Raw genomic sequence first — 13816 nt, 5'->3', positions numbered from 1 at the left:
CTTAAATAAAACTCATTAAGTTATTAAAATTAGTAAATTTAACTTATTAATTTAGTTAGCACCCGGAATCAAACTCAAAACTCAAACTAATTTTACCTACCCTGCTAACTATATATAGTTACTTATTAGTTTAAATCCGGATTTTACTAATTTAAATTAATTGCGCAATTAGCTGCAGTTATTTTAATTAACTATATAAAAATAAATAAATAATTAATTATAAATCGAATTCTTAATTTTTTAAAAATCTTTTTATTCTTTTTAAAACGTTTAATTAAGCTTAAATAAATAATTAAAAAATATTTTAATAAAAAACAGGGTTGGAAATGCAGTCTGCAGTTAGTTAGTGCAGTTTAAGTTAACTTAAATTAGTGCAATTATAATCCGGACTTTTGCTAACTATATACAGTTACTTATTAATTTAAATTCGGAATTTCACTAATTTAAATTAACTTAAATTAATACAATTACTTATACAATTAACTACAAATTAATTACAAACTAACTGCAAACTACGCTTTTATTTTATTTTATTTTAAATATTTTAAAAACCGGTTTTATTTAATTTTTTAAATTTTTTTTAAAAATATAATTATATAATAAAAAATAATAAAAAAATATAATAAAAGAAATAAAATAAAAAAAATAAAATAAAGGAAATAAAATAAAATAAATAATTAATCTTCCTCCTCTTTTAAAACCTCCTTTTCGATAATTAAATTATTTAATTTTTCTACCGATTTTATTCCCTAACTTTTTAATAAAATTAAAGATTTAACGGTTTCCGGATTTAAATTATTTCTTAATTTAGAAATAATATAACTTAAAATAAAAAATAGCCTTTTTAAAGCAGCTAAAATAGCCGGTATTCCTAAATAACGCCGGGCTAAAATAGCTAAAATCGGATATTTAAATTAGTTATTTTTCCAATAAACCAATAATTCGTCCTCAGGGTTGCAAAAAAGTGACTGCGCAGTGCACTGCAGTGCAGTTAAGTTAACTGCATGATTTTCGGACTGCAACTTAACTAACTGCAGTTAGTAAAAGTACGGACTGCAACTGCAAAAAGTTAAGTTAACTGCAAAATAACTGCTAACTGCACTTTGCAATTAAGTTAATTAACTGCTAACTGCAATAATTAAATTATTATTATTTAATTTAATAAATTATTAATATTATTTATTTTATAATCGTTTTATAAAGCCGTTTTTAAAAGATTTAAAGCAATAAAAAGCTTCTAAAAATATTAAAAGTTCGATTTATTATTAATTATTTTAATATTATACTGCAGTAACTGCAGGTAACTGCGCAGTTAACTTAAGTTATTAAAATTTAAACTTAAACTGACAAGTAACTGCATGCAGTTAGCAAAAATCCGGACTGCAACTGCAAAAAGTTAAATTAACTTAAACTTCACTAACTAACTGCAAACTGCATTTTCAACCCTGTTCGTCCTATTAAAAATTAGTTAATAAATTAATAAAATAAAAATAAAAATAAAATTATAATTAACTTACGTGGATTATATTAATCCTTTTGTTAATATATTTTTTATATTCGTTTTTAATACGAATTCTTATTCGATTAAAAAAAATATCGTCTTTTTTATCCGATATATCGATATTTTCGTTTAATTTAAAAGGATTAAAATCTCCTTTTTTTCTTTTTTTACCCTTTTAATTAAATTAGTATAAATTATTAAATATTAAATAATAAATAATAATAATAATATTAAAATAAATAACTTATTTAATAAACTCCCGTTAAAAAATTCGTAAAATATCCTAATAAACCGATAAATAAAAATATAATAATCCGTTTTTTTAAAAATATAAAATTTTAAACCGTAGGTCCAAAATTACACTTAAAATAAACGGTTTATATATTTTTAACTAGTTTAGCGCAATTTTACGCGGGAAATAATTATTTAATTTATTTCCACCGGCTTAAATTGCGTTATATAAATCCGTTAAAATAGGTTCCTAATTAAATAATTAATAAAACGTTAAAAAATAATAATAAAAATAAAATAAAATTTACTAATTCCGGTCGTCGGTCTATTTAATTTCTATAATCCCGATAAACGGATTTTAAATCTTTATATATTTTATAAATATATAAAAAACCACGGGGTAAAGTCGTATAAACTTCTCTTTATAATTTAACGGAAGCTTTAACGAATATTTCGAATATTCGTTTTAATTCGGTTATTAAAAACCAGTCCGCATCGTTACAAAATATATTAATAAATTCTTTGTTTTCCGTATTTCGAGAAATATAAGTTAACGGCTTTTTAAGCTTAAAAATAACCGTTAATATCCGATAAGTTAAATTCCACCGTATATAAGAATCTAATAAATTATTAGTTAAAAAATTAATAAAATAATAAAATAATAAAATAACTTACCGTTCGGGATTTTTATTTTATTATAATTTACGTCTAATAAATTATCGGCTTTTGCTTTAATAATTCCTTATAATAATAATTTATAGATTTCGGACGTATATTTGGTTAAAACGGCAATTCGTCGAATTCGATTAATTAACTTTGAAAATAATTAGTTATTAATAGGGTTGTGAAATAGTTAACTAGTAGTTAAATTGGGCCTAATTCCAGTTAACTTAAATTAATTCGAGCGTTAATTAAAACTGGCCCAGTTAGCTTACCCTGTAACTGGAACTAACTTAAGTTTTTTAAATTGCTAATTATAACTAATTAGCCAGTTATTTTTATTAATTTTAATTAGAATAACTTAAGTTAAACTGGAATAACTGGATTAGTTAACTGGTTATATAAAGTAATTTATTAATCAATTAAAAATCGAATAATAAAAATAAAATAATAATAATTAAAGTAATTTATTCTTTTATAATCGTTTTTTAAATAAAAATGAAAGTTTCTTTTATACGTTTTTGTTTGATTTTTAATTAATTAAATTAAACTAATTGCCAGTTAATTGGAACTAACTGGCTAGTTAGTAAAATATAAACTATAATTAATTTAAATTAGTTTTTTAATTAATTAGAACTAGGCCAGTTATTTAAACCGGTAACTGGAACTAATTTAAGTTAGCAAAATACTAATTTTAACTGCCTAATTAGTTAATAACTGGAATTAGAACTGGAAACTTAAGTTAATTTTCACAACCCTGGTTATTAATTAAAAAGTTAAAAATAAAAAAAGTTATAAAATAAACTTATTATTGAAAGCCGAATTTTTTAGTATTTCGACCGGTTCGTTATTATTTGATAATTAGGGTTGAAAAATTTAGTCTTAGTTTTTAGTTTTGGTTAACTAATAACTAAACTACTTAGTTTTACTCAGCCTATTAACTAAATTAAGTAGTTTTAGTCAGGCTGCTAACTAAATTATTTTAGTTTTAATCAGGGTCCTAATTAAATTAATTTAGTTTTAGTTAGCATTTTAACTAAATTAATTTAGTTTTAATTACTTTAGTTTAGTTTAGTTATTAACTAAAAACTAATATATAAATTCTTTTTTTTAAATTTTTTAAATATATTTTAAATTCTTTTTAAAATTTAAAAATAATTTTGATTTTGTAATTTTAATAAATAATTAACTAAATTTTAATTAAATAATTAAAGCTTAAGTCTTTATATAATTTAATATTTTTTAATTATTATAAAAGAAATTATATAAATTAATATTTTTAATTTTTAAATATTCAATTTTAAAAAATCCAATTAACGAAAATAAATCTTTTAGTATTTTAACTTATTATATTTTTTTAATTAAAATAGTTATTATTATAATTCTTTTGAAAGAAATTAACGCTAAAAATATTAATAATACTCCGATAACGTCCGAATTAATCCGAGCTTTATTAATAAAGTTATTAATTTATTTTACGATTTTAAAAAAACCTCCGATCGAAATCCGAGCTTGGTTTCCATTAGATTCTATTGCGGGGTAGGGTGACTGGGGTCTTATCTTTCGATCCATACGGTATCTTTTTAACGTACGGATCAACGAATAAAATAACGGTTTCTAATCTAATATCTGGTTATAGGGTAGGGTGACTGGGATCTTATCTTTCGATCCGTACGATATCTTTTCAACGTACGGATCAACGAATAAAACACCAGCTGCTAATCTGATATCTGATTACAGGGTAGGCTGACTGGGGTCTTAAACCTCTCGATCCCCGTGATATCTTTTCAACGTCCGGATCAACGAATAAAATAATAACCGTTAATCTTATATCTTTTTATCTTCTTTTTATCTTTTATCCTATCTTTTCGGTAGTTTTACCATCCAATAAAATTAAAATAAATTATCTTAAGTCCGTATAATGGATTTTACTTATCTTTTACCGTAAAATCCACCAATAATATTAGTTTTTATAATCTTAATTCCATAAAGCCCGTTCTTTTGATTTGAAATCAACGTTATAGCCGATTATTAATTAGAAATCCATTTTAAGTCCGATTTCAAATTAGATTTCACTTGAATATTAAAGACTTAAATTTCCCATCCATTATTGATTTCTTTTTTACCATGGACCATCACCATAATGTTTAATACTTAATTGTACTACCATTGTTTAATGTATTGTTATATTTACTCTTATGGTTTTATGGTTTTATGGTTTTATAATTAGATAAGGGATCTTTTTAACCCTTTGCAAAAATCTTTATTTTACCTTTACCTTTTTATTTTATTTTTACCCTTTTATTTTATTTTACCCTTTTATTTTATTTTTACCCTTTTATTTTATTTTTACCCTTTTATTTTATTTTTAAAATGAATTCTGATCCTTTTGACGAAGAAGAGGAACAACAAAGTTCTAATTATACGAATTCCCAACCAGAATCTTCTGCTTTATCCCTTATTTCTTCGAAACCCTCTTCTTCAAAATCTTTAAAATATGCCAAAGATAAAGAAAATCAGTCTAAATTTACCCTCGAACCCCCTGAAAAATCCCAGATTTATGTATTTAAAAATAGGCTTTATACACGTATTTTACTCCCTATCGATCCATCGAAAAAAAGGGAAATGGAGCTCCGTTGTACAATGTAAGTTTTTATCCCTTTTATTTAATAATTCTTTTAATTCTTTTTTAACGTTATCTTATTAATTAAATTATAGGTGTAATTATAAAGTTACCGTTATTATAAAGAGTTATAAATCATCCAATCAAATCCGGCATTACGAAAATAAACACCCTAATGTGGCTATTAATAAAGATACTGAAAAAATTAAAAAAAAACGTAAGCCCCCGTTATTTTCTTTTTACTTTTCAACAAAAGTTTTTTAACAAAACAAAAAGAAAATAAATCCTATATAATCGTTAGTTTTTATTTTTTATAATTTAATTTAGCTAGGAATTTAATTATTAGTAAAAATCTAAATTTTTATTAATAATTAAATTACGCCGGAGGGCAAATTATTATAAATTTACTAAGGGCCGGGTCGATAAATTATTATTATAAAAAATTTAAACTAACGATTATATAGGGTTTACAAGATCCGAAATTAATTCGAATAATTCTTTTTTCGATTTAACAAATCGTAAAAAACCAAAAACTAAAATTATTTCCTCCGAATTCGATATCGACGAATTTAATAATAAATTATTAAACGTTATTATCGATAATAATCTATCTTTCAGCCTTTTAAATTCTAATTCTTTTAAAAATTTATTAACTTATTTAAAACCGTAAGTTTTTATTTTTATTAAAGTTAATTAATTAATTAACTAATAATTTATTAGAAATATACCGGTTTTTAATCGTCGAATAATTAAACCAATCCTTAAATCCACTTTTACGAATTCTTTATCCATTTTTAATAATTCGTTAAATGCGAACGTTAAAAATTTAAGTAAATTTTCGTTAATAACGGATATATGGACTTCAAACAATAATACGGCTTATTTAGGTATTATTATTTATTATATCGACCCCGAATTTAATTTAATTTATAAATTAATCGGTTTCGATCCAATTAACGAAAAGCATACGGATTTTAACATTTTTAACGAATTTAAAAAATCGTTAAATTCCTACCCTGCTTTAATAAATATTGCAAATATTATAAAATCAGTTTTTATTTAATTATTATTATTATTATTTAATTAACTAATTATTTTTTTAGTATTACCCGGGATAATGCAAAAAACAACTCCACGTTTATCAAAGCTTTTAAAAATCGATTTCAAGCCGATACAGGCTTCGAATTCGATTACGATATTCGTTATATCGCCCATATAATTAATATCGTTATTAACGGTATTTTAAAAGAATATATATTAAATAACGATAAAGCCGAAAATCTTCAACGTTATATTCATATTATTTTACCCTCTTTACCGGACGATAAACCACTTAAATTACCAGAAGGATCTACTTCTAATAGTAAGTTTTTTAATTATTTAATTATTAATTATTAATTATTAATTATTAATTATTAATTATTAATTATTAATTACTTTATTAGGTTTAATTAACCGGGTTCGCCGTATTGCTATTTTAACAAAATATACGGGCGAAATTAATAAATTATTAATCGAAAGAATCCGAAGATCGAAAGCCGATAGTAATTTACCAGAAAAATATAATAAATCGAAAATTCCTAACGGTAACTTTATTCTTATATCTATTTATTTATTTATTTATTTATTTTTTTATTTACTAATTTAATAATTAGATTCTTATATCCGTTAAAATTCGACGTATAGAATGATTAATACGGTTCTTAAATTAAAAAAACCGTTAATTTATGTTTATCGAAATACGGAACATGCGGATTTTCAACAAATCTTTTTTTCCGAAGCTAATTAGTTTTTATTAACTCAATTACAACGGATTTTAAAAATCTTTATTAAACCAAGTATAAAATTACAAAGTGAATTTTATACCACTTTATCAACGGCTTTATTATACGTTTATACTTTTTATCCAAAATTAAAAATAATTTACGACGAATATAAAGAAATAATAAGAGAAGACCCGGATTTAGTAAGTTATTTATTATTTTAACTTTTATTTATTTATTTTATTAATTTCTATTTAGATACCTTTATTACAAAGTCTTAACCAGGCTATTAGAGTTAGTGCTAAAAAATTAGATTATTATTTTCTAAAAAAAAGTAACGAACGAAGTTATCGAGGGTTATAGGGCTTATTTATTAGCTACCATTTTAGACCCTCGAATTAAACTAACTCACTTTCAACGAAATTATAAATTATTCTTTTATAACGACGCTATGGACGATATTATTTCTTTTTTTAAAGAAGCTTATTAATTGTAAATTTATTTTATTCCTTTTATTATTCCTTTTATTATTCCTTTTATTATTCCTTTTTTATTTCTTTTGCTAATAAATAATTTAAAAGCACTAAAAATAAACGAGAGGGTGAAATTAAAACCCAATCCGTTAACGAAAACCAATTACAAGATAATTCGGATAAAAAAAGTTTCTTTTTAAATCGATCTACCGTTATTTTAAATAACGAATATAAAGCTTATCTTAACGAACCGTTGGCTTTATATAACGTAAGTTAATTTTTATTTATTTATTTAATTCTTTTATTTATTAATTATTTAATAGGACGATCCGATACTTTATTGGAAAAATAACCAATTTAAATATCCGGTTTTAGCTATTATAGCCCGGCGATATTTAGGTATTCCCGCTTCTTCAGCGGCTTTAGAACGGGTTTTTTCAACTTCAAGTTATATTATTTCTAAAGCACGAAATAACTTATCTCCAGAAACTATTAAACAGTTAACTTTATTAAAAAGTTGGGGTTTAAAAAGTGCAAAGGAAATACAAGAATTCTTACAGCCGGACGATTTATCAGAGGAGGAAGATTAATTATTTCTTTTATTTCCTTTTATTTCCTTTTATTTCTTTTATTTCTTTTATTTCCTTTTATTTCCTTTTATTTCCTTTTATTTCCTTTTATTTCTTTTACTTCCTTTTATTTCCTTTATTTCCTTTGTTTCCTTTTATTTTTTTTATTTCCTTTTATTTCCTTTTATTTCCTTTATTTCTTTTATTTCCTTTTATTTCCTTTTATTTCCTTTATTTCTTTTATTTCCTTTTATTTCCTTTTATTTCCTTTTATTTCCTTTATTTCCTTTATTTCCTTTTATTTCTTTTATTTCCTTTTATTTCTTTTATTTCCTTTTATTTTCTTTATATAAATTTAATTAATAATATTAATAAAATTAAATAAACGCTTTATTAATTTAATTTAATTTTATCGTAGTTAATTAGTTAGTGTAGTTATTAACTAAACTACGGTAGTTTAGTTTTACTCAAGGGCCTAACTAACTACCGTAGTTTTACTCAGGCTGCTAACTAACTACCGTAGTTTTACTCAGGCTGCTAACTAATTACGCGTAGTTTTAGTTAATACTCCCAAAAACTACTCGTAGTTAGTTATTAACTAAACTACGCGTAGTTCGTAGTTAACTACGCGTAGTTAACTAGTAGTTAACTAAATGCCAACCCTGATTATTATAGATTTTTAATAATTCTTTTTACGTTTATTATTTTAACAATAAAATTAAATTAAAAAATTATTAATTTCTAAAAAATAAAAATAAATAATTATAATAAAGATAAAAACTTAATTATAACGGTATTTTATTTATTTATAATTCTTTTATTTTATTACGTTTTAAGCGTTTAAAAATAAGATAAATTTTTAATAATTTAAATAAATCGTAATTACGTAATTAATTATTAATTAATTACGAATAACCAGGGTTGTGAAAATTAATTTAAGTTTCCAGTTCTAGTTCCAGTCATTAACTAACTAGGCAGTTAAAGTTAGTATTTTGCTAACTTAAGTTAGTTACAATTAGCAGGTTAAATAACTGGGCCAGTTCCAGTTAATTTAAAAACTAACTTAAATTAGTTATAATTCGTATTTTATTAACTGGCCAGTTAGTCCCAGTTAACTAGCAGTTATTTTAATTTTGTTAATTATAAATCGAATAAAAGATTTAAATATAAACCTTTAATATTAATTAAAAGAACGTAAATTAAATAATAAAACTACGGTTTTATTTTTAATTTCTTTTTATTATTCGATTTTTTTATTTATTAATAAGTTATTTTATATACCCAGTTAATTAGTCCAGTTTTTCCAGTTTAACTTAAGTTATTCCAGTTAAAGTTAATATAAATAACTGCCTAGTTAGTTATAATTAGCAATTTAAAAAACTTAAGTTAGTTCCAGTTACAGGGTAAGCTAACTGGGCCAGTTCCAGTTAGCAGTCGAACTAACTTAAGTTAACTGGAACTAGGCCCAGTTTAACTGCTAGTTAACTGTTTCACAACCCTGCGAATAACTAAAAACTACGGTAATTAGTTAGTAGCCTAAGTAAAATTACCCGTAATTAATTACCTAAGTGACCAGGGTAAATAAATTAGTTTGAGTTTTCAGTTTAAGTTTAAATTAACTTAATTAAGTTAAGTTTTACTCAGGGTGCTAATTAAATTAATAAGTTTAAGTTTTAATTTTTATTAACTTATTAACAGGTTTGGTATTTAGTTAACTAATAGTCAACTAACGTTAATTAACTAAAAACTACATTTAGTTTAGTTTTTAGTTAACTAAATTTAGTTATTTAAAATGCTAACTAAAATTAAATTGATTTAGTTAGCAGCCTGATTAAAACTAAAGATTTTAGTTAATAAGGTGATTAAAACTAAACTAAACTAAATAGTTTAGTTTTTAGTTTTAGTTAACTAAATAACTAAAGGTTTATTTTCATTTTTAATTTATTTATCTAATTAATTATAATTAAAACAACTAATAAATATAATAAATTAAAGCTTTTTTTAATTAATTACGTTATTATTTTTATTTTATTTATTTTAATTAAATAATTATAACGTTTTTAAAAATTCTTTAGTTAACTAAACAATTAACTAAAACTAAATTGATTTAGTTAGTATATTAACTATATCTAAAGTGATTTACTTAGCAGCCTGATTAAAACTACGTTAGTTTAGTTAATAGCCTGAGTAAAACTAAGTAGTTTAGTTAACTAAAAATTAAAACTAAAAACTAAAACTAATCATACCAACCCTGCTTATTAAGTTTAAATTTACCTATTAATTAAATTATTAAATTTTACTCAGCCTTTTAATTAAATTAATTAAGTTTTAAGTTAAACTTAATAAATTTAAATTAGCATTTTACTAATTTAAAGATTTTTAAATTATTAATTTAAAATCGAATTAAATTAATAAAATTATAATTATACCGTATTTATATTATTTAAATTCGGAATTATTATTATTTATATTTAATATTATTTTATTTATTTTATTTAATAATTTATTTATTTAAATTAATTTACGGGTAAGCTAAATAAAACTTAATTTAATTCAAATTAAATTAACTCATTTAAGTTTTACTTAGCCTGCTAATTAAATTAATTAAGTTTAAATTAGCAATTTTAATAATTTAATTAAATTAAGTTAATAACTAAATTAATTAAATTTGAGTTAAATTTGATTAAATTAACTGCTAATTAACTCAATGCTAACCTTAAATACAAAGCATAAATAATTAATAATAAAAAGCATTTATATTAATATTATAAAGCGAGCTTCAAAAAAAGGGGCAAAAAAGGAAGGTATTAAGCGTAATTTAATACGATAATTAAATATATAATTAATCTTTATAACTAGGGTTTGGAAACAGTTAACTGGCAGTTAAACTGGGCCCAGTTCCAGTTAACTTAAGTTAGTTCGACTGCTAACTGGAACTGGCCCAGTTAGCTTACCTTATAACTGGAATTAATTTGAGTTTTTTAAATTACTAACTGTAACTAATTAGGCATTAACTATAATTAGAATAATTTAAATTAAACTAAAATAACTGGGCTAGTTAATTAGTTATATAAAGTAATTTATTTAATAATTAAAAAGTAAATAATAATAATAAAATAAAAATAATAATATTGGGCGTAGCCCAACACAATGACTAAGCAGATGACTAAGCGCGCAACGCTTAGCGTTGCTATATAATAGATTGGCCTACGGCCAATCCGTAAATAGGAAATGCATGCTTCTACCACACTCTCTCTATGACCCAATGGTGCCTAACAAATAAGGTGTTTTTATTTTTTTATTATTTTTCTATTAATAAATTATAAAACTTTATATTTTATATTTTTATTCGATTTTTAATTAATAAAATTTAATTAACTACTAATTAATTAAAACTAACTGGCCAGTTAGTAAAATACGAATTATAACTAACTTAAATTAGTTTTAAAATTAACTAGAATTAGCTTAGTTATTTAACCTGCTAATTGGAACTAATTTAAGTTAGCATTTCGCTAACTTTAATTGCCTAGTTAGTTAATAACTGGAATTAGAACTGGAAACTTAAGTTAATTATTTAAACCTTATTTATAACGCTTTAACGTTATTATAAAAAATTAACCGTAAGCTAAATTATAAATAATAATGCATGCTTTTATTATTTACCGTTTATAATTAATATAATATTTAATAATAATTTAATTAATAAATTAAATAAAATTACGTAATTTTATTTATTTATTTATTTTGCTTCGTATTATTTATTTATTTATATTAATTTTAATAAATATAAATTATAATATATATATATATATATATATTTAAATTTATATAATTAATTATATAATATAAACCTTTATTATTTATATATAATCGTTTCCATAGCCGCGTCTTATATATAACCGCCTGGCAAAAAGCCCATGGTAACGAAATTATATAATAGCCCAGCAGGAGAAAGCTAGTGGCGTAGGTGGTATTAGCTGAAAAGATGACACAGCATCTGGCATCACTTCTTCTCGCCTAGCCTCGCTTTACCCTATATATCAAAAAAGGACAAAATAAACGTCGGCCCCTCCCCCACCTCATCCATTCCACATCCGTACACATGCAATTCGTCAAGGTATGTAGCCAGCCGGCCTAGACATAGACGCGGCGGTGGGAGTGGTGCGAGCTTCTGCTCCGGCGGCTGTGAGGGCTGCGGCTGTGTCGGTGGCCGTGTCGGTGGTAGTGAGTCTCGCGGTAGTAGGTCTTGCGGTCGGCGCTGCTGGTGCGGTCGCCGTGGAACCAGGCCAGGATGGCAGTGAAGAAGAAAAAGACGCAGTTCATGATGCCAAAGGCGAAGCAGGCCTTGAGCATGGCGCACGTCTTGTTGACCGTGGTGTCGATGCCGTAGTTGGAGTGGGCCGAGCCAAAGGGCCCAAAGTAGAGGTCAAAGCCGCTGTTATTGGTGACGCGCACGCAATCGGCGTGGGCAATGTCGCGCAGATACCAGACGGCGGCAATGAAGGCGCCCACAAAGCCAAGATCGATAATGGAGACAAACAGGGCATTGGTAGACGAGCGGTGGTAGCTGAAGAGGGTGAAGATGGCCCAGGCAAGCGCGAGCACCGAGACGATGAACAGGACGAGTATGTAGTTGGGCGTCAATGCGTTGTTCTCGACATAGCCGTGGACGAACCAGGCGAGCATGCCCATGGTAGGAATCTGTGCGGAGAGCAACATGTTAGCTTGTTATGCCCCAGGCTTGGGAAGCGAAGGTGTAGAAGAAGAATCAAGGGTTGTCGGCGATTTTTCATGCAATGCGATGCGATGCGCCAAGAGACAAACAGCGAGGGCATTCACAACAGACAGATAGACAACATACCAGGGTGAGGATTTGCATGAAGCGCCAAAAGGCGAAAAAGACGGCGAACAACATGGTGAAGATATGGCGACAATCGCAAAATGCACAGGACGAACAAGTGAAAACTACCGAAGTGGTTGGGGATATACAGAGGGGGGGGTCGTTCGTGTTTCTTGAGCCTCGTGACGCGCGCGCAATTTAGCGGAGAGAAAGGGAAAGAGACAAGCGCTCCAAAGCTGACAGGGAGAGATGCCGTAGATATGTATCTCTGTCTGTCCGGTTTGTTATATGTATGGTGCGACAGCGAGCGTGTACGTGGTACAACCGCCTACCATGTAAATAGGACGAGAAACGGATGGGGGGGGGGGGGGGGGGGGGGGGGTTAGGTATTTGTGTGTGTGTGAGTATATGTGGCTGCAGCAGGCGTAGTGCGTTGCAACCTGTTCGCGCAGGGGTGATGCCCGGTTTTTGTCAAGACGTGAGAACAAAGTCGGGATACCGGGAAGGGCGTAATGTTTGGCAGCTATGATTACTGACAGGCAGGAGAGGAGGGAGAGATTTGGGGCAAATCCGGGTGTTTGGATCCCCCAGTCTCGCAGTTGAGATTGTTTGTTGCTTATTTGTTTTTCTTTTTCTTTTCCCCTCTCGTTTGTCTTGTTTGTAGAGAAACAACAGGCACACAGATGAAGAGTATCTATAAGTGTCGAGATGAGGTTGGCGGCTGAGATGGTATCAACCAGAGGGTGGTGCTAAATGGGAATGGCCTCAAGCGACGATAAACGGTATTTGAGGGGTCCTCCCAAGAAAGGTAATGGATATTGGATGTGCGTAGTAGTACTATTTGGGTGATGGATCGCGAACTTTGGTGACTGACTGAGTGACTGGGCTTGACTGCGGGATGACGTCGATATCTGCGTAGATGACAGACGGCGACAAAGTCAATTTCCAGGTAAATATGTGATGGGTTGGGCTGGGAGGGGGATTACGCGAGCGAGCGAGTGCCAGGGGGGCCACGACGACGACGACAACGACGACTCCAAGATCGGATCTGACCGTGTTTTCCCAATTTCGTCCAATAGGCAAACGATTAGAGGCAGAGGATCCGGGCCAGGATAGATGTGAGAAAACAACCCCCTGCTCTTATTGTGTTGTACTA

At 26.9% G+C, this 13816-nt stretch overlaps 1 protein-coding gene across 1 annotated transcript; it reads right to left on the bottom strand.

Moving 5' to 3' along the window:
* Positions 1–11954: 11954 nt before the first annotated feature.
* Positions 11955–12735, bottom strand: PFICI_13752 (uncharacterized protein; the record flags this gene model as incomplete). Its single annotated transcript, XM_007842333.1, has 2 exons — positions 11955–12521; positions 12682–12735. The coding sequence occupies 2 exons, from the start codon at positions 12733–12735 to the stop codon at positions 11955–11957; spliced, it is 621 nt and encodes a 206-aa protein (XP_007840524.1).
* Between the last annotated feature and the right edge of the window lie 1081 nt (positions 12736–13816).

Source organism: Pestalotiopsis fici, assembly GCF_000516985.1.
Source record: "Pestalotiopsis fici W106-1 unplaced genomic scaffold PFICI_Scf_11, whole genome shotgun sequence".
NCBI classification, from domain to species: Eukaryota; Fungi; Ascomycota; class Sordariomycetes; order Amphisphaeriales; family Sporocadaceae; genus Pestalotiopsis; species Pestalotiopsis fici.
Note: the sequence above shows the minus strand (reverse complement) of the source record. Positions and strands in the feature narration are given on the sequence as shown.